Source organism: Juglans microcarpa x Juglans regia, chromosome 5D (assembly GCF_004785595.1).
Source record: "Juglans microcarpa x Juglans regia isolate MS1-56 chromosome 5D, Jm3101_v1.0, whole genome shotgun sequence".
Lineage (NCBI taxonomy): Eukaryota > Viridiplantae > Streptophyta > Magnoliopsida > Fagales > Juglandaceae > Juglans > Juglans microcarpa x Juglans regia.
Window position 1 is genome coordinate 3,963,534 of NC_054602.1, and position 27,286 is coordinate 3,990,819.

General features: G+C 34.3%; 1 protein-coding gene across 6 annotated transcripts; it reads left to right on the top strand.

Annotated features, from left to right (window-relative positions):
* Positions 1-15,829: 15,829 nt before the first annotated feature.
* On the top strand, positions 15,830-20,956 carry LOC121265101 (BTB/POZ domain and ankyrin repeat-containing protein NOOT2-like). Of its 6 annotated transcripts, none has more exons than XR_005940608.1 (4): positions 15,830-16,583; positions 17,500-18,488; positions 18,677-18,806; positions 20,746-20,956. XR_005940608.1 is itself a non-coding variant. In XM_041168582.1 (3 exons), exons 1-3 carry the CDS (start codon positions 16,119-16,121, stop codon positions 18,720-18,722), a joined length of 1,500 nt encoding a protein of 499 aa, XP_041024516.1. In that variant the 5' UTR covers positions 15,830-16,118; the 3' UTR covers positions 18,723-19,055. The 6 variants fall into 6 exon arrangements, 2 of the variants coding, with proteins under 2 accessions (XP_041024516.1, XP_041024518.1); XR_005940609.1 differs by lacking the exon at positions 20,746-20,956 and adding an exon at positions 19,917-20,303; XR_005940610.1 differs by having other exon boundaries at positions 15,831-16,583; positions 17,500-18,469.
* Positions 20,957-27,286: the final 6,330 nt, after the last annotated feature.

Sequence of the window (27,286 nt, forward strand, 5' to 3'; positions counted from 1 at the left end):
AACAAATTAAGTTGTTTAATTGTTTGGAAAGATAGGGAGGCGGCCCACGTCTTGATCATGATTTTTTATACGATGTGACACATGATCACTTAATCTATTATATATATTAGGAGCAATATACTGCTACTGCATTCTGATCTTGATCTATATAAATATGAAATCATTTAATGAACGGATTGGGTCGTGGGTGAGCCGTTTGAGTGTTGATGATGATGATGATGATCAGGGCGCTGGGGTAGTACTAAACTTTACTTCCTTATATTATATTATTACATGTGAAGTGGCCGGCAATTTGGTCAAAAAATTGCAAGCAATCCAATTTCCTTTTTCACGCATATACATACGTCTTATACGTCAAATGCACACGGGTAGATCATACATCATATTGAGGTGGTGAAAAATCATCCTACATATCACAATTCGAGATGATCAGTAGCATTGTGTGAGACTGAAACGAACGACAAAAGTACACATGATCAGCAGTACCGAACCAGCTTAATATATTTCCTTATAATCTACTACGTCGTACGTACGTACGAACTTCTCAAAAGTGGACGTGTGTCGTGCGTGTATATATATATATATATATAGATATCTTCAAATTATAGGATCTATTATCATTATGATCATAGAAATAATAAGATCATGCAACATTAATTACTTAAATTATAAGTTGAGAAATTTTTTAAAAAAATAATGAATTCATGCATGCATGGTGGTAGTACAGAAGCTTTCGTATATATTATTTATTATGGTCTCGATCGGCCGGCCCACTGCAGGTGAACGAAATTGATCGATGTGTTAATTGGTTAAAAGCTTGATCTCATTGTGGAATTGATGATCCTAAAGTATTATGATCATCATCATCCTCTCCACTATCTAAGAGACAATGTCTCACTCGACTACTTTTTCAAGGAAAAGCTAGCACTTGGTGCTGCTTGCTTTGTAAAAGCAAAGATATGATAACATGAATGAATGCAATTAATTAATTAGAATATTAAATCCTAAAGTTTGGCCCAGCTAGGTCATGTCGAATTCTAGCAGGTGATAATTTTTATAAATGGGTGCGTTGAGTAGTTTTCGATCTCCTTTTTGTTTTAATTGGTTATTAATCTCTCTTTTTTCTTTTGTATGAATTTAATTTAAATCATTTTAATACCCCTAGAAAATAGGATCGAGAAAGTATTAGACGAGGCTAGGGTTTACCCGTTGATTTGTGTGTATTTATATGCTGTAATATAGCATATACTTTTACGAGACATTTGAAGCCTAAAATTATCATATATTATATATATGGTGTAATACGCTCAATAAACTACCAATTTTGATATATACACTGTATTATCTGCAGACTAATAAAAGGTTGTAATTAATCATGAATATTCCGATCAACTCTAATTGCTAGCATGCCCGGGGTTGTCTTTTTTGTTTTTAAGCCAGAGATTCACGAGGACGATGAGTCTCGTTTAAATAAAAGGGTCTGCATATTATAAGTTTTTTTTTTTTTAAACAGTACACCACCTTCACCTCGGGGGAGATCTTGGAAGACGATTCAATTCATTCTTTATTTTGCAGTTTCCCCCTAAAAAAAAGTCCACAAAAATATTTAAAATGCAATTTGATAAGATGACATGAGTGCCGGCCTACACCCAAGAGAACATGCATGTTAATTTTTTCTGACTGCGAAAGCCCAATGGTCACAGACCCTTGACTGCAGTGAGCGCTGTGGAGTCCTTAAGTCGGAGAACAAGACTAATCACTGCTCTGAGAGAAAGGGAAAGATGGATCAATGACAAAACCAGAAGAAGGAAAGGCAAAAGGAATGAGGGAGACGTTGACGGAAGGGACGTGTGAATTAAACATATCTCAACTCTCTGATCTCCCTCTATCTTTCTCTCCGTTTTTAATGAAGCGTCCCCTTGCTTTTCAGTACCTCTGGCTAGTGGCTAGTTCGAGTTCGAGAGAGACCCTGTATCTCGCGTGTCTGTCAAGTGCATGGATCATGGTTAGCACGTGGGAGTCAGTGCCCATTCACACAGTAAACAAACAAACAACGTACAAATACATGCCACCTTTCCAGATACATCGACCTCTGGGACTTGTCGTCTGTAACTAGCAATAACCGTGGAACATCCGAACTGAGAGAGTGAATACTGAGGATAGGGGCGGGTAGTGGTAGAGATTATGAGTTGACGACACGTGTACAGTTCACGTAATCACTCCCCAGGGGACCGTTTCTCTAATCGACGGTACGGGTTCTTAGCCGTTTTTATAGCATAAAGGCTGCGTGTTATGTGGCTCATGTCTGTGTGCCCAGAATACTGCCATGGCTGGACTTGAAAGGTCATGTCAAAAGTCTACATCACATCCCTCACATGCACTCCATCGTCTTGTCAAATCATTTAGAATCATTTAATTTCCAAGTTTACCTCACAAAATTACAAAACGAGGGCGTATGTCACTAATATTATTTGCACTGTTTCTGAATAACTTTTCCCATACAAGAAGATGCTTATGTTTTGTTTTGTTGGGTCGCAAATGGTTCAGAAAACTAGGGAGAGTCGTGTTGGTATATATGCACTGCATGGTCTCTGATCTTTGTTCACTTTTAATGTAATTAACGAAAGGATCTTCTTGCTTTGGAAGATCAATTAATTATGAGAGTCAGTACTGCATGTTGTTATTTTTGCTTGGAAAATCACACTGTTCATATATAATGAAAGTCTTGATACCAAAAAAAATCTAACAAACCAAAGTCATTGGTCCAAAAAACATGCAAGGTTCTGAAACTGAAAGCATATAATATGGCTTTTGAGATGTTGGAGGGAGGCGGCCTTTGCAAACAAGATATCAAAGATCTAATTCACGTGTTGGGGGAAATCTAATATAAAGTCTACAGTTGATCAATCGCACTTTACGATCTGGACATCCTTGGAAGGAAAAAAAACAAAAACAAAAAAACAAAAAACTATTACAAATGGCCAAAGTGGGGGAAACTTTTCCACGGTTATTTGGAGAGATGAATTCTATGCATCAGTTACTATTTATTTTTACATCTCACATTTATATTTTTTATTTTTTATAAGATGTGGAGTGTATAATACTAAATAGTAACTGAGAAGAATTTTCCATTTGAAAAAAAGTAGGAATAGGGCACTTATACATGAGGTCCAAATTTAGTGGGACCTTTTCGGACCCCTGCAAATGAAATCATCTCAGGTTATGGTCTTCATGCATGGAATACAACTAATTCTGGTTCAAAAAGATCATGTCTAATTTATTGGAAACTACCCAATAACCACTTGAATTCAGGTTCGGTTTCTATCTAAAACCACCAAGATTGTTGAAAGTATAATGGAACTAACTAGCTAGGAAGACAACCCATCCATCTATATACGTTGAAGAAAAGAAGGGGGGCCGAAGAAGGTGGTTGTACATGGGAGAGAGTATGAGAGGGAAGGAAAACCACAACCTAATTCCCACTCAAAAGGCCGGGATGGTTCTGCCAATCTCATGATGGTATATTTGCCCTAATTGGTGGAAGTCAAAGGGGGCGTAAGAAAGTGGGTTTCGCTTGGGATCCCTCTCCCTCCTATACATACATACATACATACATACATACATACATATATGTGTGTGTATGCTTTTATAATTAGTGGTGGTGGTCTCCTTAAGGAGGCCTGCAGGGTCACTCAATGATATGAATTAGCTAGGACTAGGCCCTGTGATCAAATTTAAGTCCAAATTAAACTCCTTTTGAACACTAAGTACTACTAGTCTTGACCAATATTAAATTTTCTCTTATTTTACGTACCCACAACATATATATAGGCCGCTTGCATATAAAAATATACGCTAGAAATATCGAATACGCTTTCACGTATATATAGTAAAGTACCGTTTATGTGAAAGCGTATTCGGTTACTACAAAATGCTTCAAAAAAGACGAACATGAAGTAGAATTTGTACATGTTCTTCCATTTCCCTAACTAGGGATCAATCGGTAACACCTTAGTTTCTTACTACATGACCAGATATCAGAAAAGTGGCCGGCCGGCCCTTCCATTAATTGACCACAAAAACTTATAAATAATTCTATTTTAAGTTCTTTACACCACATACTAAACTTATATATATATATATATATATATTTTGTAATTCATTAATTCTTGTCGTATTTAATTAATGCCCTGTGCACATTATTATTGATTATAAAAATTTATGTCGCATTAATCAATTGAGTAAATTAATCACAATAATCTCTATATGGTACTTCCATTTCATGTAATCAGGACTTGCATTCCTACTAGGATCGACATTAATTATTATAAATTCGATCGATAGTGATAATCAGATGGTTAATTAATCATATATTATGCGTCAAATGCTAATAATTTTCCCCACGACCAATGTCATATATGCATGTGGACAGATGGCATTATTATATATCACAAATGTGGCAAACCACATGTAGTCAAAACCATATATCTAGTGTTCAAACCTTTCGGTCTGTCATTTCACTAAGTCAAATTAAATTGGTCGATCTTTAATTGGGGGGAAAAAAAGGGATCAAAATGCTTCTCCAAAACGCAAAGGGTTGAGGAGACATAAGAGTTACGAGAGAGAGAGAGATAGAGAGAGAGAGAGAGAGAGAGAGAGAGAGAGAGAGATAGAAACCTAAAAGCTTTAATTGGTGGAATGTGCATTTATAGAAGAGGAATTTGTAATGGGATGGGAAGGCATTGAGCTGACTCGAATAATGTTCGATCCACTACCCATACGCAAAATTAATTGTGCTATTTTTTGACCCTATACCCACCACAAAAACTTAACGTGATTCTTTCACCCACTTCCCATTTATGGAATATATTGTCATATATCCTCTCCCAATAACATAATATCAAGTTACCAAGTACTCGATCGCCAGTCATCACTTTGAGAGAGAGAGAGAGAGAGAGAGAGAGAGAGAGAGATGCATGCAATCCAAATGGGCACCACCTAATTAAGATCAGTGCCTGATCCTAGCTAGTCAAAAGTCAACCGAATCCTATCATTGTAACCATTCAATAGACATAATTTAGTTGGACACCTTCTCCCATTAGCATCGACCCTCAACCTCTTAAAAGTGAATTATATTGTACTAGAATTAGATAGAGGCAATGCATGCATGCTATGACAGTTTTGCCAAGTTGTCTGGCCTTACTATATTATATATATTGGCAGAATTAAGCTTTCGATCGAAGAAAATTCTGGATCATTAGCTTTCAACTTTTTAGACCTCGATCGGGCATAGAATGATTGGCATATATACGTACGCATTAATTGATCTGTATGGCTTTCTCAGCTACAGTACGTATATCCATCGGTACATATACAAGCTAGCTAGGAGTACTTGGACTTGGGCATTTAATGAATGGAGGTGCCATGTCCAATCTTTTCTCTTTTTCTTTTGGCAAAGAAGATACGACACTCATAATTTTTTATTAAAGGAAACTCATGACTTGTAGCAGCCGAGAAATACCGCGATTACAATTAATATATTTTATTGGTTACGTAGTCCTTTATGGCTTAAAAATATGGTATTTACGCGCGATCCAGGTAGGGGCCGGCCGGAATGTTGACTATATACACCTGTCCAATCTCAACTATATATGGAACTAATGTCGGTATTCAGAGCATGTACTATATAAATTCGTTTGATATTGGATGAATGTTCATGAGCATGAAACTAATTAAACAAGATCTACCATAAATTATTACAAATATTGTTGGAGTATTTAGTACTGAAAATCCAATTAATTTTACTGCCTAGCTTCCAATGATTGGAAGTGGTCCTAATAATTATTCAATCCTAAATTAAACTAGATAATAAATGTATTTGAATCATATAATATATATAACACGAGCTCGAACGTGCAGTACTTATGCGTGGGAGAAAGTTAGGCATGCAACTTGTTTCGAGTAAAGGACACATTTATATCCGATCGATGAGCTTGCTAATGGCTGTACCCTTATTTCAATGATCTAATATATTTGAAAGGTTACGGACATTCGAAGTTAGGCAGCCTGCAAAAAGGATCTATTTTTAAGGTTTTGGCAACGATCTTTTAGAAAAGACAGCTTTGAGCTAGCCTTTGACGACACATACATTGTACGTGCCAGAGACAATCTTTGCGCACATGCATTCTTTGACATGAACTTCATTGACTTGCCTTCCATCACTTTCTTTATTAGTTTGATCTCCTATATTTCTAGTTATATCATAACCTTTTTTTCAATCTTTTATATATAGCTTGAACCCTTTTTATTTTATTTTCTCTACATTTTCTGGCATTGGAAAACTTGATGATTAATGATCTATTTTTCCAGTGATAAAAAAAATTCCTTGATTTGATCCCCTTCTCTTTAATAACTCATCCCGGCCGGATATATTATAAGTCCAGTCTCGATTCTATATATCGTTCGACACTCAATGAGCTTTCAATTATGTAAGGTTTACCTCAATCGGATGCATCTTACAGCAATCTCAAATATTAATTCAAATCTAAACGTACATGCATGCAGCAGGTAACAAAAATTCCGCATCTTGGCCAATCTTGGTTGTTGATCAAATCCTATAAGTTGCATGGTCAACATGCTATTAAAATCAAAATTGGGTTGTCACACTGATCGATCTCTCCAACCTAACAAATTAGTAACGTAGTGTATTGATTTCAAGAAATTAGGTTGGTAGTGTTGACATCAAATGCTAGCATAGGTCTGTGCATGAAAAGCTAAGACAAGTCAAGAAACAGGTTGCTTAATTATGCATGCTTAATTTATATTATTTCCTAACCTTTTGGAATGAGATATTCGATCGTCAAGTCTTTTGAACTTGACTAGTTTTATAATTTCAAGATAAATGCTCGAGCTCGATCTATTGAAATAATAATTTTCTAATTAGGCTGTGTCAATCTCGAGCATGGCTTTGACTAACTTGGCTAATCTGTACAAAATCATGTCGCTTATACTTGGGAAGAAAAAAAATTATAGGGCACTATTATGTATCATGCACTCTCATGATCTTATCGCAATATGCCACATAATTAAATTATCGATATAAATATTAAATTAAATTTATATGTTACCTTAATTATGATAAAGGGTTTGGCTCAAAAACTAAATGAACAAGATTGTTTGAAGTATTATTTTTTTAAAAAAAAAAATTAATATTATCCATTTACTTTTAATCAGTATTCTTTCTTGCATGGGTTGCTGCTACAACTATTAGCTGTTTCTCAGGCTGGCTTAAAAAATAAATAAATAAATAAATAAATAAATAAACTGGCTGTGATGATCAGCCTGACAATGTTACTTTTTAGAACTGAAACATTCTGAAAGTTGTGTTAAGTGGTGAATCATTAATTTATTATGGAGCCTTTAAGAAGATGTAGTCGCGTTAAATGCGGTTGTTACTCGTGATTTTGTGCCAAAGTTAGTGTTGAGATACCACGTAGTACTGTATGCAAGTCACCTATTTTTTATTTTGGTGCCAGCTTTTTACTGTTGAGCAGGACTACTACCACTGCACACCATGCCATGCTAATAATTAATCAATTAATTCCCCCGGCTAGCTAGAGGCCAGCACCACGCCACGATGCATGCTGGTTTCAGATCAAACCAACCTTTTACAGCTCTCACCTCACACTCTCTGATCTCATTTGCAAATTCCAAGTATATACAAACATGCTCGAAGAAGATTACTGGCTGTGATCATATCATGTTTGTGGGCATGCTGCATGCATGCGCAGTTTTAGGGGGCGACTAATATTAATTTTTTAGAATACTCGAGACGATTCAGCATGAATGCTATTTTACAATTTTTATACAATGGTAATGTGTTAAATGAGAGTTTTTTTTTTTTTTTTTTTTTATAAATAACTTAATTATCAAAATAATATTATTTTATATAAATATCCTTAATTTAACACATAATTGTATAAAAATTATAAAAATATCATTATTCAATTAATTAATACGGGAACCATAAAGTTAATTCTGCTCATGTATATATAATTAATTGTACTAATTTGGTGAAATTAGATGATGATCGTGCACAGGGTAGCTGCTCATGTATTATATATAATTAATTGTAGACCGACAGATCACTTCTGAGAATTAGAAAATATTGAAACATGATGATCAGGCTGATCTTTAATTCAGGGCTTAGATGATCAACATGTTAAATATGGATAAAATAAGGAACTAAAAAGAGATTGAAGTGACTCTCAATAGACAGAAAGGACCAAATCACATCTGCTTTTTGGTGATGTCTATGTAATTAATTATTTTTACACCCTAATCTTACAGCATCTTCAAGATGCCTACTGTACCCATAAAGATTAAAGAATGCGTTTAACTTTATAACAGCAAGGATTTATCCATTTCGGGGTGAAGGGGGCCGCCAGTACTCCACCACGCCATAGACTAATTGAAAGCACTCTTCCAAATCACAAGAAACATGGCTTTACGCAAGTAATTAATTAAAGGTTAATGGTCGATCGATAGAGCATTTTTACTTTAGGAGCTGGGTGTAATATCAACGGGAAGAGAACGGCCTTGACAAGGGGATCTTCCAACATATATATTCTAATCAACGGGGTTAAATAATAATAATAATAATAATAATAATAATAATAATAATAATAAAAAATAAATAAATAAATAAATAAAGAGAAGATGATCATCGTATGTTTATTACAAAAAAAAAAAAAAATTACTTATTTATTGCCAATTATTAATGGTTTTCATACTAAATAACTAATCATAAATATTCACTTTCTTGCAGTGACTTACTGTAAATCTTGCAAAGAAAATTGGGAGGGCGTACGCGTACGTAGTCCTACATTCTGGCCAGATCACGTACGTTAACGCAATTTTCCTTCAACTCAAAAAAATAAAAAATAAAACGTGGGGATGGCCGGATCGAGCTAGTTCATGTCCTTATAACGAATGACAAGAACCTCTCACCAACCCAACTCCAACAAATATTAATTAAGTAAATTATAAACGAATGAATATAGAATGTTTCTTTCTCTTATATATATATATATATATATATATATATATATATATATATATATAAAAGAATGTTTGAATTTCATGCATGATGCTCTTGGTCGATCTGAATAATAATAATAATAAAGTTGAGGCCAGTACTGTTATTTTTCCACTCAAGTACTGCAGTAAGTAGGTTGAAATTAAAGCATTTGATTTTATTAATTATTAGGAGACATGCATGCATTAATCTCCATTAATTTCTGAGGTCACTTTCTTTCTTTTGATCTTTTCGATCGTTTCTTTTTCAACATGACTCATGAATATACTTTAACTCTTCTCAAACTCTATCCACGGAGTCCTACGTACGTGCGTTGTGGCCGAAGAGAGAGAGAGAGAGAGAGTTCTACAAAAGCTGAGTCCCTATCTCAATTGGTATATATATCTAACAGAATTTTACAAACAGAAATCTGCCTCTGCTTTCTTCCTTTGACCTCAAAGCCGTCGGCAATGATATTATACCGCTAGCTAGTATATATATCTGGTACGTGCTTGCTCTGGTATTCTTGAAAGAGATGGGTCCAGCTTACAGTCAATTAAAACTGTCACTAATTAATTATACAATTTTACATGCACTCCATATTTACGTGTTTTGATCTCCACCTAACAATAACCGAAAGAGACATATATATATATATAATAATTTAACGTACCAATAATGATAATTCCGTAGAATAGTCATCCGTAGAATAGTCATCGGCATCGACCAAAATTGCTTTTACTTCATCTTCTATCTCAGTCGATGCAAAGTGAGAAGAATAAATTGAGATGAAATTTGAGAGTTAATAAAATATTGTTAGAATTTTTCTTAATATTGTATTTATTTTGAGATTTGAAAAAATTGAATTATTTATTTTATTTTGTGTGAAAATTTATAAAAATTATAATAATTGGATAAGATGAGTTAATTAGATGAGTTAAAAAAAGTTCATATGAAAACAAACAAGACCTAAATTAACGAATGAATCACAAAGGGTTGAGATCTCCCTCTCAGTCTCCTATATATTTAATATTGCGGTGCCAACATTAATTGGGTTGAAAATTGATATTCATTATACCAAAATATACCTGAAAATTTGCAAAATTATAATCGTCTCTTATGATCTATCACTATTCACAAAGAATTGAAATTTGCCCCATTTAAGCGTCGTTTGTTTTTACAATTATTTTCATTTCAATCTCATCTAATTATTACAATTTTTTCAAATTTTTATACTAAACAATTTAAAATTTTCAAATCTTAAATCTCAAAACAAAAATAATATTAAAAATATATATTCTAACAATATTTTATTCAATTTTTAACTTTTATCTCATTTGTTTTCTGAGACTGTAATGTAATTAAGTTGAATTCATGAATCTAGTTTTGAAATACATTTCTAGTCCCGATTAAATATGTATTCAAAATTAGACTAACATTAGTCGAAGTTTTTACTAAAGAGGGATCGAAGTTGTTTTTTAGATGTAAAACGAGAACTGTTGTAATTTATTTCTGTTTGTTTTAATGAAGTTATTGACTTTCTAACTAAACAATTTGAAAACATATTATTAGTTACAAATAGGGGTAGAAGTACTATAACTTTTCGGTAGGGATCAACTTGCATAAATACATGATGAGTACATAAAGAAGTAGTTGGGATGTCCATGCACCCATTGGTTTGCCGATAGCCAATGTTATGTGGTAAAAAAAGACTTTGAACAAACATCTTAATCAATTAACCGATTAAATCGACCCTGCTTGACAGCTCTACTGATATGATCATTACATTATTTTTAAAAGATATTAGAAACAAAATTATTGCTTGGTCCTCGAGAACTCTAGACTAGACATGATTTGTTGTTTTAAAAGTTCTACCAACCATATTTGTTGTTGGGTCCTCTTACCCAACTTAGGCTCATGTTTTTGACCGACCAAGTAATACCAAGCAATCGTGTGAGGCACACTTTAGTTTAGATCCGTTTAGATTCAGAAAGTGTTTCATTTAATTATTATAATTTTTTCAAATTTTTATATAAAATATAATAAAAAATTCAATTTTTTAAAATCTTAAAATAATAATAATATTAAAAAATAAAATTTTAACAATATTTTCTTTTAATTTTTATCTTTTATCTAAAGCCATCTTATTTATCTTGACATTTTCAATCTCTAAAACTTAACATCTTTAAGAGCATTGGCATTGGCTTCATCAAAAGCCTAGCCAAATATAAAATATAATAAATTTCACCAAAATAGAGCTGCATTGGATTAGCTAAATAGATAAGTGTGAAACTTTGAGTTACAGTAAATAAATGAGTTTCTTCAAATTTGAAGGGCTACTATTCACTCATCAAATCTATTTTTAATTCATTTTTAATATTCAAATGTCTTTTTTATTCATGTTTAATCTCCAACCTTCTTGTAATAATAATGTAAGAATCAAATTAAATTATTAATTAACATATGATTAGTGTAATTATAAAATATGAAAAAAAATAAAAATATTTTTATTAAAAAATGATATTATATTATTATTTTGATGAATTCAATGACTAATTTAATGTGAGATTATGGCTAGAGAGATTTTAGATTTATAAAAATTATGTACTTTATATCAAATTTTAAAAATAATTTTAATAAAATCAATACCAATACTCTAAACCTCCCAAATAAAATAGTAAGGAATTAATGGATCATCCCATCAAGAAACCAGCTAGCACGTTTTTTTTATTTATTTTGGGTGTATTTTGGGGCGTATTGATACGCGTAAAAAGATTTCATTTAGAGAGAGAGAGAAGTGGCTAAAACAGATGAGATCGATGTAAAATTGTGTGTATGTAGAAGCCATGGTACACGGTACAGACAGAGAGGTGGGTGGCTTCTTTTGAGGGCGGTGTGCAAGGATTAAGAGAGTGAAAAGACAAGTCAAATGTCAAATCGGAGGTCTTTGAAATCATAAGACAGTCAGGGATGTGCTGTCAATCAACAGGATTTTCTTTTTTTTCCTCTTATTTTCTTTCGATACAGAGTAACAGATATATATTTTTTTCAGGGGCAAAACAATAGCTTCTATCTTGTCACTCTCTCTCTCTCTCTCTGCCTGCCTCAGAGTCTTTACTGACCACTAAACTAACAAGATTGCATGCTGTTGATAACATTTTGCAATACCTAATTCTATCCAAAAACAAAATTTACGACTCGTTTGTTTAGAAAATATTTTATCTTATTTAATTATTATAATTTTTTTAATTTTTAATATAAAATATAAAATTTAATTTTTTAAATTTTAAAATAAAAATAATATTAATAAATATAATTTAACAATATTTTATATAATTTTTTAACTTTAATACTAACTTGTCTGATCTTATATTATCTATAAAATCAAACAAGAGGTAAAAGTTAAAACACTTGGCAAGATCTCTTTCTACACGTGCCAAGTCTTGTCTCACGTGTACAAATCCGGCCCCACTAAAAAATAGGAAAAAAAAACTCTCGATTAGTTAAGGTTCATTAACTGCTATCATGTTTTGTTTGGCTCCAGTCCCAATAATATGAACCTTGAACCAACCCCCACGCTCCCCAGCAGCAGTACTCGGCCTCCGCTACTACTGTGTTCATTTGGGTTGCGTTTGAGTAGGAATTATTTTCAAATATTTTATAAATTATAATGAAAAATAATAATAATTAAATAATAATAAATAATATAAAAAAATAATAAATAATAGTGAGATATTCTGAAAATATATAAAATATTCTTATTATCAAAAATTCTATTAATAAGCTGCATATACTACATATCACATTTTTTGTCATTTTTTTATTTTACCAAATGTATAGTATATAAATGATGAGTAGAAAAATTAAATTGTTTTAAGAAGAATAAAATAAAAAAAAAATTTAAAAATAATAAATAATAAAAAAATTATGATATATAATGTGTGAAGCTTATGAATAGTAATGCTCTTCCTTCCCTCTCTTCAGCTTTTTCTAGTCTAATATCAATGTGATTCAACGTGACAAGAAAAATAAAATTAGTGTGTATTTTCAAGGGCGGAAATCATGATATCTCCAAATAATGGTTTCGTTGAAGGAATAATGGACCTTCATGATCACAAGTTAACAACTAAGTAATTACTAATAAGACAACTTTCATCATCATTTGATCTTATATGGTCTTAACAATATATTTATTTATATATACCAACGAACATATTTATTGATGTAAAATATAAAACAGTGATGCTTTATTTATTTTTTTAAATAGGAACCTCATTATTTATTTATTTTCCATATTGGTGAGTCTTTTAATAGAGAACGACAAGTCTTGCAAAAATTAATAATAATAAAAAACAGTAATTAACATAATAAAATTATGGCTGCATCATGTGCAAATATATTTGTATGTATTTGAATGGTACTTGGTGATCAATAAATTATAATCTCACTGATGATGTATATACGACAGACCTTAATATTTTTATTATATATTGGTTTGAACTAAATTATTTTGTGTCAAATCATCTGTAATTTTATTAAAAAATAGTGTGAATTAATATTGGATCTCCTCCAAAATGGACGATATATATGATGGTACTGCTCTCTCGCGACAAATTATAACGAGCTGTACGTGTAGTTGTGGTTTTAAGGGTAATTTCCTTCTCACGCTATTATGTATTTTTAACCTTGTCATCAACGACATAAGATTGAGAGAATTAACAAACTTGATAAATAAAAAAAGATGTTGGCTAATTGGGTAGGTCGGTTGGTCCCTAAATTGATTTTCTGACGGCCGGGTGTCAAAAAATTTGAAAAAATGAATAAGAATTAAGGAGGAGAAAATTAAGAAATTATGTACTTGTTAGTAGGGGCGTTAAATCGTGTTATCGGGTCGTATTTATGTCGTGTTAAGACATCTATATTATATTATATAAGTCAACCCTAACCCGACCCGTTAAACTTATCGTGTCAATATCTCAAACCCTAACACGACCCATTAACATAATGGGTCGTGCGTGTCAATCCGTTTTGATTCGTTTATGTAAATGGATTGAATAGACTCAAAATTAACCCATTGATCTAATTAAGTTTAGCATAATTTTATATAAATGTTAAAATCACAATATCTATAAAAAAATATAAAACTAACTACAAGTCCAAAATTACAATTCAAACAATAAAAATATCGAAATTAAAATCTAAAAATTTTTATTTTTTAGGTATAAGGGTATAATTGTAACTTTAATATTTTTAACGGGTTGATAACGGGTCAAGTTATAACGGGTTGACCCGTTATCAACCCGTTAAGTTATCGTGTCTTAACGGGTCAACTTGTTTTGACCCGAATCCGTTAAGGATAAACTTTAACCCGCTTTTATCGTGTCGTGTTCGTGTTGGATTAACCGGTCGTATCACATATTGTTACATCTACTTGTTAGTATCATATATATATACATGTATATATCTACAAGAAAATTGTTTATTTGTGACCAGTTATTTCCTGTGAAAATGATTATTTCCTGCTAATTAAATAAATTTATTTTCTTCGTAAATAGTCATTTTCATAGCAAATAATCCGTCATAAAAATTTATTTTTCTTATAGTGTATAATACTCTCAACATGAACATAAATATATATATATATATATATATTTATAGGAAGCACCAAAAGTATATATAGAAAACTTCCAACATCGGTAAAGGTACTAGCTACGTAATTTTGTATGGAAGTCAAGCTATCCCAATCCCAGCTATCTTATATTTCTAAAGGCTAAAAGCTAGCTAGCTCCAAAGAATCTTTTACCCAAGGGCAAAAATAAAAAGCTAGCCTTATTTCTTCAAAATAATATATAATGTATCAACGTACAAATAATTAGTGGGAAACTAGCTATAAGATGTTAAATTAATGGACTTTATCCAATTAATATTATTGTTCGGTATTCATGGTGAGTTACAGTTGTACGTTGGTGCGACATGGGACTGGCCAAGAAAGTGATGGCACTAGTCGGCAAAGACATATGATCAACAAGATCAGGATCATCAGTCTCTTCTCTCAGAAACCAAAAAATGTCTACAAAACGCTTTTTCTAATATATATATATAGGCTATATAGCCTTGTAATTAATAAACTAATTATATAGATATAATCGAATGTAAGAGTAAATTATAATTTTTTATGTGAGTCTCATATTTATTTATTTATTTATTTTTTTAAAATTTTCATTTTAATTTGAATTAAAGATAAAAGAAATGTTTTTTTTTTTTTTTTGGAAGGGTATGCAGTAGCAGGTGAAAATAATATTGTTTATAGTCTGTTAATTAAGGATATTCCCCCCAACAAATTAAAAATTCCATATAATGATGAAGCCCTTGATCAGATCGAATGGTGAAGACGACAACAGTAGTAGTAGTAGTAGTCGTGATCTTGGCAGTCAACAGCACATCCATATATGTCGTCTAAAGTAGTACACACCTTTTACCAATAATTCGTTTGTTTAAGACTGACGTTCTTCTTCAATATGATGTTAATGTACTGGTTTTTTAAGTATATACAATATTACCAATAAGTGAAACACGGACTAACCAAAAAATAACTTATAAAATAAACAAAGACACAAATGCTTTCATTTCCATCTAATCATTAATTTCTTCTTTATCATTTATTAATTAATTGTCAATAATTATTCCATTTTTTTTTTTAAATACCTCAGCCGCCCAGAACAGCCACCCATACTGCGCTCGCGCTCTCTCTCTCTCTCTCAAAATATCTACTTGAACAGTTCTACTAACACAAAAACACCGCCATCCCCACACACGCACTACACCACTCCATTTGACACAAAGAATCTCATAAAAACACACAATAGTGCCATCATCAACAAGAGAAGAGGAGCAAATGATCCCAATCCTCTTCCTGTTTTCTTGCACTACTTCCTAATAACTCTTCTGTTTCCACCTTTCTCTCTCCCTCTCTCTGATCAGACACGCACTCCAGTAAGCACAAAAAGAGACGACGCAACCCTAAAACCAGAGGCAATTAACCATGACCCTGGATGACTCCCTAAGATCTCTTTCCATGGACTACCTCAACCTCCTCATCAATGGCCAAGCCTTCAGCGACGTAACCTTCAGCGTAGAGGGTCGTCTAGTCCACGCCCACCGATGCATCCTGGCGGCGCGGAGCCTCTTCTTTAGGAAATTCTTTTGTGGGCCAGACCCGCCTTCCGGGCTGGATCCAGCTGGGTCCAGAATCAACCCGGCGGCGTCACCGGGCTCGAGGCCGGGCGTCATACCGGTGAACGAGGTGGGGTACGAGGTGTTCTTGTTGCTGCTGCAGTTCTTGTACAGTGGCCAAGTCTCTATTGTGCCTCAAAAGCATGAGCCAAGGCCTAATTGTGGGGAGAGAGGGTGCTGGCACACGCATTGCACCTCAGCCGTTGATCTTGCTCTCGACACTCTTGCTGCCGCTAGATCCTTTGGTGTCGAACAGCTCGCATTGCTCACTCAGGTTTCTTTCTACTTGTGAGACGATGCGTCGTTCTCTGTCTTTCGTGGTCAGTGTGGTAGCTAGAGTGAGCAAGTCATAAGTTTTTGTGGGTTTTGGGAATTTGGGCAATTACTGGGTTTGGATTTGGAAGTGGGTGAGATCTTAATTTGGCGGTTTTTCTTCTTTAATTCTTTATATATTATCGTTTAGGAATTTATTTACTCTTCGGATGAAGTGGGTAAGACTGGGTTTCTGTTCTATAATCTGCAACTTTTTTTAAAAGAAAAGTTATGTCCAGTCTTCTCCTTTATAAGCACTTGAGCTTTATTTCACGCTGTGTTTCAGTTCTCCTATCGCGCGTACGCATTTGAATTAGTACTCTCTCTCGTTTATCTGGTCGGATACAATCTGTTATATATTCAGTTCGTCTTCGAAGTATCTCATCCGATTAGCTTTTCAATTTTCCTACAGAGTTTGTTGTTCTTTACCACCTCCTCTTCAATATATTGTCTTCGTTTTCTTCTTCCAGTTACACACTAAAAAATAATAGTTTCTTTTCTTCTGGGTAAAATGTTGATGTTCGTGTGACAAAAGAAGCATATATATCTTGGTTTCATGTATAATTTCGTGTTTCTTGAATTGGGTTCCTTCTATATATCTTTATGCTGCATACCCCAGTTTCTAAATTTAGATCGTGATAGTCTTGTCTTCCACAGTCAGCACACCAAATCTTTCCCAAACATTTCACTTTCCTCATTTGGGTTTAAATTGAAAAACTTTAGAGAGAGCAAACCACGACAGAATGGCTACTAAACGCAATTTTACCACAAAACATCCCATCATTTTCTTTTCATCTATGCGAAAACTTCCCAGACATCTAACACCTGTTATGTAAATTCTACTTACCATAATTATCTTTTTGTCTTTTGGGCCACAGAAGCAATTGGCGAGCATGGTGGAGAAAGCCTCAATCGAAGATGTAATGAAAGTCCTACTAGCTTCAAGAAAGCAAGAGATGCACCAGCTTTGGACCACATGCTCCCACCTTGTTGCAAAATCTGGCCTCCCTCCTGAAGTCTTAGCCAAGCACCTCCCCATCGATGTCGTGACCAAGATTGAAGAGCTTCGCCTCAAGTCCTCTCTCTCCCGCCGCTCCCTCATGCCCCACCACCACCATCACCACCACCACCACCACCACCACCAAGATCTTGGTGCAGCCGCTGATCTCGAAGACCAAAAGATCCGCCGTATGAGACGGGCACTCGACTCGTCTGATGTGGAACTTGTCAAGCTTATGGTTATGGGCGAAGGGCTAAATCTCGATGAGGCATTAGCTTTGCATTACGCAGTCGAAAATTGTAGCCGAGAAGTTGTGAAAGCCTTGCTTGAGCTCGGTGCAGCAGATGTTAATTACCCTGCTGGACCGGCCGGGAAAACCCCACTTCACATTGCGGCTGAAATGGTCTCGCCCGACATGGTGTCGGTCCTTCTCGACCACCATGCCGACCCGAATGTTCGGACCGTCGATGGGGTTACTCCCCTCGACGTACTGAGAACCCTAACGTCCGATTTCCTTTTCAAAGGAGCCGTCCCGGGGCTAGCACATATCGAACCCAACAAGCTCAGGCTTTGCCTTGAGCTGATTCAATCAGCAGCCCTCGTTCTTTCTCGTGAAGAAGGCAATGCAAATGCTCCTTCTTCCACCAACATATATCCGCCAATGAGCGATGATCATAGCAGCGGTAGCAGTGGGAACAACATGGCGAACCTTAACCTTGATTCCAGGTTGGTTTATCTCAATCTGGGTGCGACGGCTTCAGGTCAAATGGGATCTAGATCAATGGATGGAGAGGATGATAGCAGCCATAATAGCCAGAGGGAGGGCATGAACAGGCATGGGTCGCAAGGTGGCTGTGACCCAACATTGTATCACCACTCTCATGACTTCTAAGCTGAATCAGATATATTTATCTTTAATCTAATATAATATATCCATGGATGGTGAAAGAGAAGTTGAAATTTGATGAAAACTACTCATGGAGTTTATTGGATTATATATTTTCCTTTAATTTTCAGTCACTCGCTTTTCTTTTCCTTCTCTCTATGTTCTGTAGGACGTACTTTTGGGTTTTTGTGTGCTTTTCAGTGATCAGAAGATGAAGTTCAGTTTCATTGGAGATGGAAGATGAGACAAGGTGGATCTGAGATTTTGCACCGAGGATACACGAAGGAGGATAGACGCAGGTCAATCTTTTCACACCCGGCCTGTCAACTCCTTTGTATTTATTGATCAATATCTAATATCATGGCCTATTTATTGTGATCACTTTGTTTCTTGTCCCCCACTGATCACCTTCCTCATGTTGCCCCGTTATATATATTTCTATACACGGGAAAATCTTTGGTTTCTTTTGCAAGGGGGGTTTCCTGTTTTTTCATTCTTTTTTCAAGCTTTTGTTTGGATATGGGTGCTTTATATTCTAACGAAGGAAATGAGCTGTCTCTTCCCCTTTTACCTATTTTTTTTCTAGCAAACCAGGCTTTTGGAGAAACTTGATTGGCTATAGTTTTGGCTGATTATTTTAAGATAAATGTATGGCTGTGGACAAATTGATTGGTTGTCTTGCATGAATGCAACATGAGTGAGTGTGACTACACACGACAGCTTACTTATATATTGCTATATATTTATCTAATTCTGGATTCCCTCCATGCAATCCCCTTTTTTGTCCCCCCTCCCTTTTTGGACCTTCTATAATTTTAAAATCTTTCTGCTAAAACCCTAGTGTTTTTAATGCATTTTTTTCTTGACCAGTGGGTATAATGGTCTGTTTCGTTGATCTTTGAGCTTGTCTAGTGTTTTCCTGTACAGTGTATCTTGTTCTTGCCCCGTTTTTTCTTCGACTTAATTTGGGTTCATCAACTTTGAAAGAAAAATTAAAAAAACGTCAACTAGAGTACTTGGCATCACTCTCATGAGAACATTCATGTCTTCGTCATGACCTCTCACGGTAGACAATTTAATTTGAGAATCCATAAGGTCAGACTCCAAATGAACAACAGAAACACAGTTGAATCATTTAATTAAGTTGTATTTCAGTTAGGGAGTTGTTTACTCCAGCCATTATTCATTGTTATTGCTTTGAGTTCATCGATCAACACTTGTAAATCTGATCGATCTCTTGCAGAGAGAAAATAGCATTAATATACGGTCAGAATGCCATATAAAATGATTCTTAGTCATTATGAGTGTAGTTTGGCATAAATCAATTGTTTATTGTTCTGACAAGTTCTACTTATTGATGCAAATTCCTCCCGCGTCAAATTGACTCTTCAAGTTTTTTTCTTTTGTAGCATCTCACAAATGAATTATAAGCAGGCAACAGGCTTTTAATTATTGGTTCGGTTAGGCTTAGTGCCTTTCGAAAACCCTAAGGACCAAGGAAGCTTTATAAAGCTTATATATGATAGCTAGTACTTATACGAGAATTTGATCTTATATATCGTGTTCCATTAATCTTACCGTACGTGTTCTAAATGAGTTACTTTTGTAAACTATAATATATGATCTCACAACACTAAATATATATCACGGCCCTCTAATAGATAGATAGTCGTGTCTACAAATTAAGCTTATTAATTATCCGGAAAAAAAGCCATTTGCAGCAGAATATTAATTGGTACATGCTAATTAATAGCATTTCATGAAGCTAAGAGGCCAGCTTCCAGCTCATAATTAAATATCTTATGCTTGGTCATTTTCTTATATATATATATATATATAGCCTGGAATACAGAAATGTAGGTTCTTTCCTCAAGAAGATTATATATATATATATATATATGTTGTATCAAGAAATGGTTTTAGTTGTGGGGGTACCGAACACATATAAATCTTTCTTTGGTTGCTTGTCTAGATTTATCTTCCAAATTTGCAATGATCATCAGCTTCCTCATTCTCTTTTTCTCTAATTTCGTTGTGTCTGATATTATGTCAACTTATAAGTGCGTTTTGTGAATGTCCATATATAATCATCTATGCTTCAAAGTGAATGTTGTGCGTTCTTTGTTGTTCAACCATTAATTCAAGTTAATGTGTGGTGATGACGATATCCTTACATGAGTTACATCGCTTTGAAAATTACTAGTATTGTCGTAACAATGGCATGCATTTTGTTTTCAGATGCATCAAGCATGTCGATTGTGCGAATGAGCAGCCTGAGATCGGGAATTTTAGGCTGAATTAATCAAAATAAGTTGAAGTACTACTGGACCTTCGTGCACTTATACTCCACAAAAACCTTACTCAATCACTTCTCTGTAGCCTCTGTTGAATACTAATTAAGTACTTGCATTGCTCCAAAATATTCAACGCTAGCTTAATTACAATTAAGTACTGCAAAAGAATAAAATTAAAGGTTTCCTGGGATTCTTAAGCAAATGCTGCATGGTGGTCTCTTCCGAAAATAAAAAGAAATAAAACATATTAAAGGGTACGTATTTCATAGAAAATTAGGTTCTCATCTATATATATATATATATATATATATATATATGATCAACTTGGGGATTCCCTTGGCGTTTCTACGGTTCATCTAGCTTACTACCTTGGGAAACACAGGTACGTGGAAATTTGGAAACCTGATCTGCATGCAATTTTCTTTCTATAGAATAGTCATTCGTTTGAGATTGGACGTATCACAGCACGTGAACTAAGATGATCATGACTGATCTCTCCTTCATATACACTTGAGTACGGAAGCTTCTGAAGTAGTAGTAGTACCGATCCATTTTGCCAGGAATATATTAAAAGAGCTCAACCAGCTAGCTGCCATCTTTAAAAACTCCATCTTGCAAGAATTTAATTCAATATCTAGTATTGCATGATCCAGCCTCGCTTACTACTATAGATGATCAAGAAAAATAAAGTTAGGGTACGTAGGGATCATGGAGCAGTGGTAATTTATAATGGCTTTGCTGCCATATAATTGAGAAATTTGGAATCTTTCGATCACGGCCTACTTAAGGTTGAAAAATGGTTGTTAGACGGATTTTCCATTAACTTTTTGGCATCTCATTTTGTCTAATCGGTAACTGAAAGAGATCGATTTGACAGTGTTTTCATGACCATGAACGCTAGTACCGTAGGAAGTCTTGATATTTTGCGGTGGAGGTGCTATATTTGACCCCAGAGAGAGAGAGATTTCTGAGGAAGAAGATTGGACTATTGATTTGATATGAGTCCTAACTTGGAAGAAGAGATGCTGGCTTAGCTCAGTTCAGTTGTGTCAGGCTAAGTGATTGATAGAGGACACTTTGTTTGTTTGCTCGACCGGCTCTGAGTGTGAGTAGGTAGTAGCTGACTAGAATTTTGGGTCAGTTTTTCCAATTAATTGAGAGAAGTCTTTTTTTTTTTTTTTTTTTTTTTTCTTTTTTCTTTTCTGTAGTAACAATAAACAATCAAATTATACATAAATAATAAATGTCATTAAAAAAAAAAAAAAAGTATGCTGGACCTTCCTTAAGTGCTCATTGGGCTGACCATGAATGGGGAAAAGATTTTTATTTTATTTAGAAAAAAGGAACAATTATGAAGTAATATCTACTCCATTATATAAAAGATAGATCAGTAAGATGATGGATTTGGCACAAGGCAAGTCTTCTTTTTATTTTCACCATCTTCTTGAAATATTATTGAGAAATATTAGGAAATAAAAATAAAATTAAGATCTGAATGATATTAAAGAGGAGCAATTAGGACGATGGCATGTATAGTTTCTTAAATATTAAAACTAGCTAGCATAATTAAAGTGGTCACTCTTTCTTGATTTTAACGGAAATAGAAGATGAAATCATGAAATCTCTGACCAAGGCTATAGATCCAAATAGAACAAAACAAAAAAATTCAAAACAAAAGTTGAGAAAAGAAAATTGAAGGACACGTCATGATCAGAGGATGGATGATCATCAGAGATATGATCTGGCCGAGGCCCTCTATCTATAGCCTCGATATATGGCATCGATGATGATGATCTGCGCGCAGACAGGCCAGTCTCCATGAAATTAGGCTGCACATAAAGGGCGCGCAGCTAGCTCTGATCTCGTATGGACGCGGGGGGAGGCCCCTCCAAAAACCATGAAACTAAGATGGCATGCTGCAGTACTAGTACTACTCATGTGCCAGACAACCCAACATGCATCAGTTATTCATGTAATTGTCAGCAAACAAATATGCATTATGATCAGCTTTTCTACGTACTGATTCCGCTATCTGCTAGAGCCTGCAGCTCTCTTGAACTCCGCCCCTACCATGCGCCATTTTTGCGCACCTTTTTCTAATACACACATAAAATGAAACCGAACATTTCAACACTACGTACGTATATATATATATATATATCTCTCTCGGAAGAGTCGGTATTGCAGAAGCCAAAAGAGCCTGGGCGCTAGCTAGCTGTGCTGATCATACCGCTGCCTACAAAAGGTAACTTATGTCGTGAAAAAGAGGGGTGGGGTAGGGGCCCTCTCTCTCTCTCTCTCTCTCTCTCTCTCTGTGTTATGTGTAATGAAATAATATTCTTTCCAATCTTTCATTTTATGAGTTTGCTTTATTTGATGATATAAAAGTTCCTTAAACACTGTTACACTCGAGTTAACTAGACGTGCTTACTTAATACATATTTATTCATGTCTTTCTTGTCTAGATATATTATATCTATTTTTTCATTATAAATCATCTCTAATTATATATATATATATATGTCGTATAATGAGTGTAATTACTGATTTTTTATAATGAGTGGATTTTTATTGTAATAGTTGATCAACCAAATTATCAATTAATTAAGCGTGTCACATCACCCAAGATTATTGCGGATGGTAAAATACAGGATGAAAAAATATATAGCCCTACTAAAATAAGTACCATTCCTCTTAATTACTTTGTATTTATTTTCATCACAATTAATGTGTAGTAAATAAGTATTCTGTGCGCGCATGATTATCATCGCCATTGAAATGGTTAAGGCTGCAACCCTGATCTACCTCTGGTGCTGCTCAATTTTCTTGTTTTGTTTTCTCTTTGAAGCACTGACATGCGGATCATATATATATATATATATATATATATATATAGTTTTGAATATCTCCAGTTCATGAACTTCTGCAATCTGTTTTTTCATTACCCAGTACCGGAAGGAAGACACGAGAGAGAGATTTACATAACCGAGGAGGAGCACTATCAGAGACTGCAGGCATGCTTCCAAGCCCCCTTTTATTTTTTTCCTCCTTTGCTACCTCTCTGTCCTGGCCTTTAAAGCTAGGGGAGTACAATATTTTCTAAAGAACATGATATAAATCAACAAGTGAAAGAACCAATTTTCACAGCTAATTCAATTATTATATTTGGCTATGTTAAGATTATATGATTAAATAATAAAATCTATCTCTTTTCGTTAATTTAAATTTTTAAGACAAATGATATTTTACGTAGCATCATAACAGAAGTTTTGAATTCGAATTTAAACTCTATACTCATCTATTTCATTTAAACAAGAGAATAATATTTATGTAAATTAGCTGGTCATGAGAAAATGCATATATATTCTTTGCAAAGATGACATTCTCGATCATAATGTTTTTAATTAACTTAATTGAATATTGAAATTACGGCTAAAGATCACATTAATCAGCCTCTCAATCATCATCATCGTCATCTTTCCAACGTCTTCATGACTTTTTACTCAACGAGACTTGATCACTTAGAAATGAAACAATATTTATGTAAACTAATTATTATATATATATATATATATGAAACCCTTTGCGGAATTAAAAATAGTCAACTTAGAAACAACGTGATCATTATGATTGAAAATAATGATTTTGTGGAAAGAATGCGCAGATTCCATTGCATTGCCTTTGAATATCATCAACCTTGTCCCAAAAATTAGTGTCAGAGCAGGACTAGAGTGTACCATGAAAGGTCAAACACTTCACGTAATAATGTATATGATGATGATCATCATCATCTAGTGGCCGGCCCTCAAAAACATTAGTCCTTGATGAATTTTTCTGGGTCATACAATTGGTCTTTATGTTAATGATTTCGGACACGAAAAATATTTCATTTTGTTGGTCCTTGGCTTTCTCTGCCAATTCAATTATGTCTACCCATATATACATTATTATTTTCTTTCTTTTTTTTATTTTTTTCAAAGGAAAATAAAAAGAAATAAGGGATGGAAAGAAAATGATTTAAACGATGCTGACTCCGACTTGACTCACAAACTTACCCAACCAAGCCAGACTTTTATCCATTTATGCCTTCCAGCTAGCCCACCAAATCAAGAGACTATCGTCGATATTGCTTAATTAATTAATTAATTAAACTTGTGAATTTGCGTATTTCCTGGAAATTTAAGGACGTAATTAGACTGATTAGAAACAAAGGCATTAATGGGTTCGAATTCAATAGTTTGGAGGAGGGTAGTATAGGGGTTTTAACATGCATGTACTTGGGGTTTTGATATTTTTCTTCAAACAAAAACTCTCTATATATGTATATATAATTACTTTTGTGTACTTTTTATGTATTCTATTAATGTGATTGACTGTATCATTTTTTTTAATATAAAATAATTATTTTGATCAATTATATTAATAAAATGTATAAAAAAATATATAAAAATAACTGAAAAGCAATGAATTAAGGGAAAGAAATTATTATCTTAAGATCTCGGCGTAAGTCTTGTCAGTATTTTTAAGAAAAAGGGACACACTTGACATTCCAATAAAAGAACTATATTTTCATGTACCTTACTTTTTCCTCATCTATTGTATTTTTGCGCTAGATTTACATAAACAAGTCATTTTTTCCAAGAAAATATTGGATACCCGAGACCCGAATCTGGGCCAAGGGCTGGCTGGTCACGAGAGGACAACATCTAAACGGCAGTAGTTTAGCTCTTCTTAATTTGGGAATGAAACAATGTAGAGAGCCCGGCTATGTAACTGCGCATGGATGATGCTATATATATATATATATATATATATATTATTATATCGTGATCCAATGTGTAAAAACCCAGTTAATTCTACACCGACTTTGAAAACGTGGACCAATTATATCTAAACACCTTCAATAATTGTTTTTTAATCGACAGATGATAACTCATGCATGCAGGACGACAAGTTGGATAGATTATTCTAATTAATCCTACTTGATTGTCAGCATTCATGCAAAAGTTGACAAAGATATCAAACATAACGCGTTCATTACATTCTTTTTTTGACAATTTTATTTATTAATTATTTTCTTCAAAGCATATATTCCGTGGAGAAGTAGCAAAGCTATTGGTTTAACTTTCTTATTTTCTTTCTCAAAAACTCTTTTTATTTTTATTTTTTTATAGCTTTTCATGCATCCGACAGCTACACTTACATATTCTCTTGATCTTCACGAAATAGAGAATCTAAAAATCAAAAGCAAATGTACAACTCTGCTGGATTTAGACACTCTTTTCGCGATCACACACCTTAGAAATAGGCTTTTGGTTTTGCTTTTTATTCGTATGAGGTGGAAAACTCATGCTTGCTTGCTTGCTTCCAATGTGATATGCTTTTGAAAAAAAAAATGGAATCCAATTCTAAAGTGGACAAGTCATGTACCCGAACCGGCCATGCACATCCATTTCAGCTCAAAAGATTAAGCAAAAGAATATTAATGCTATTCGACTCTCGATCTCAACTCACGCATGCATGCATGCAATACCGCGTTCACCATGCAGCTGAGTGGACCGTGTTTTTGTTTATTGCCGACCCAAAAAAGATGGAAGCCTCATCCGCCAATTGTTATATTCCATTCCCCCATTTCCATGTAGGGTTACGGGTTAGTGTGTATATATACTATGGCAGGGAGAATACAATTAGAGCACCACATGATCATAAAAGACTAATACAAGACACTGAAGGAAAGGCACAAGACTAGCTAGCTAGCTGCTGTTTCTGTTTCCCTTCCAAAATGAAGTCTTCTGCACAGGAAAACCAGCCTCCTCCACCTAAAGGTTATTATTTCCTAATCTCTCGATCTTCCTGTCTCTTAATTTGCTTATTGCCTCTGAAAGAATACAATATATAGAACTCACTGTTTTATGTTTGTTCTTTCGAATTGAAAGGATACCCAACCGAGAACCCCCCGACGGAGAAGAAGAAATGCTGCAGTCGTGATAAGAAGAGAGGAGATAGGGGCTTCATAGAGGGATGGTAAGCCATGAAATTCCTTCATAGCAATCTTAGTAAGAGGAAGAATATAAGTTGATTCTCCTGACTATATATATATTTGAATTTCATAGACAAAGATAAAAGAGTTCTGATCAGAATTAGGAAGGGGAAGTGGAATACATGAAGCCCGACCTGCTCTTTCCCTTATCATGCAACTAATGTTCTTTAATTCCTTTGCCTGCTTCTTATTGGTGCAGCCTGTTCGCTTTGTGCTGCTGTTGGCTTTGCGAAGCATGCCTCTAATCCATCATCTTGAAAACGATGGGGCTCGGAATAAGCTTAACAGCTGCTGTATTGAGTAGTAGTGTACACCATCATCAAATCTTTCCCCCTTTTTATTATTCCTTCTTGGGTTCGTTTGTTGTCGATCGGTGGATTTCCAACTAGTCTAGTACAGCTATTCTCTGTGCGAGCTAGTATCATGTTGTAATACATGATATATC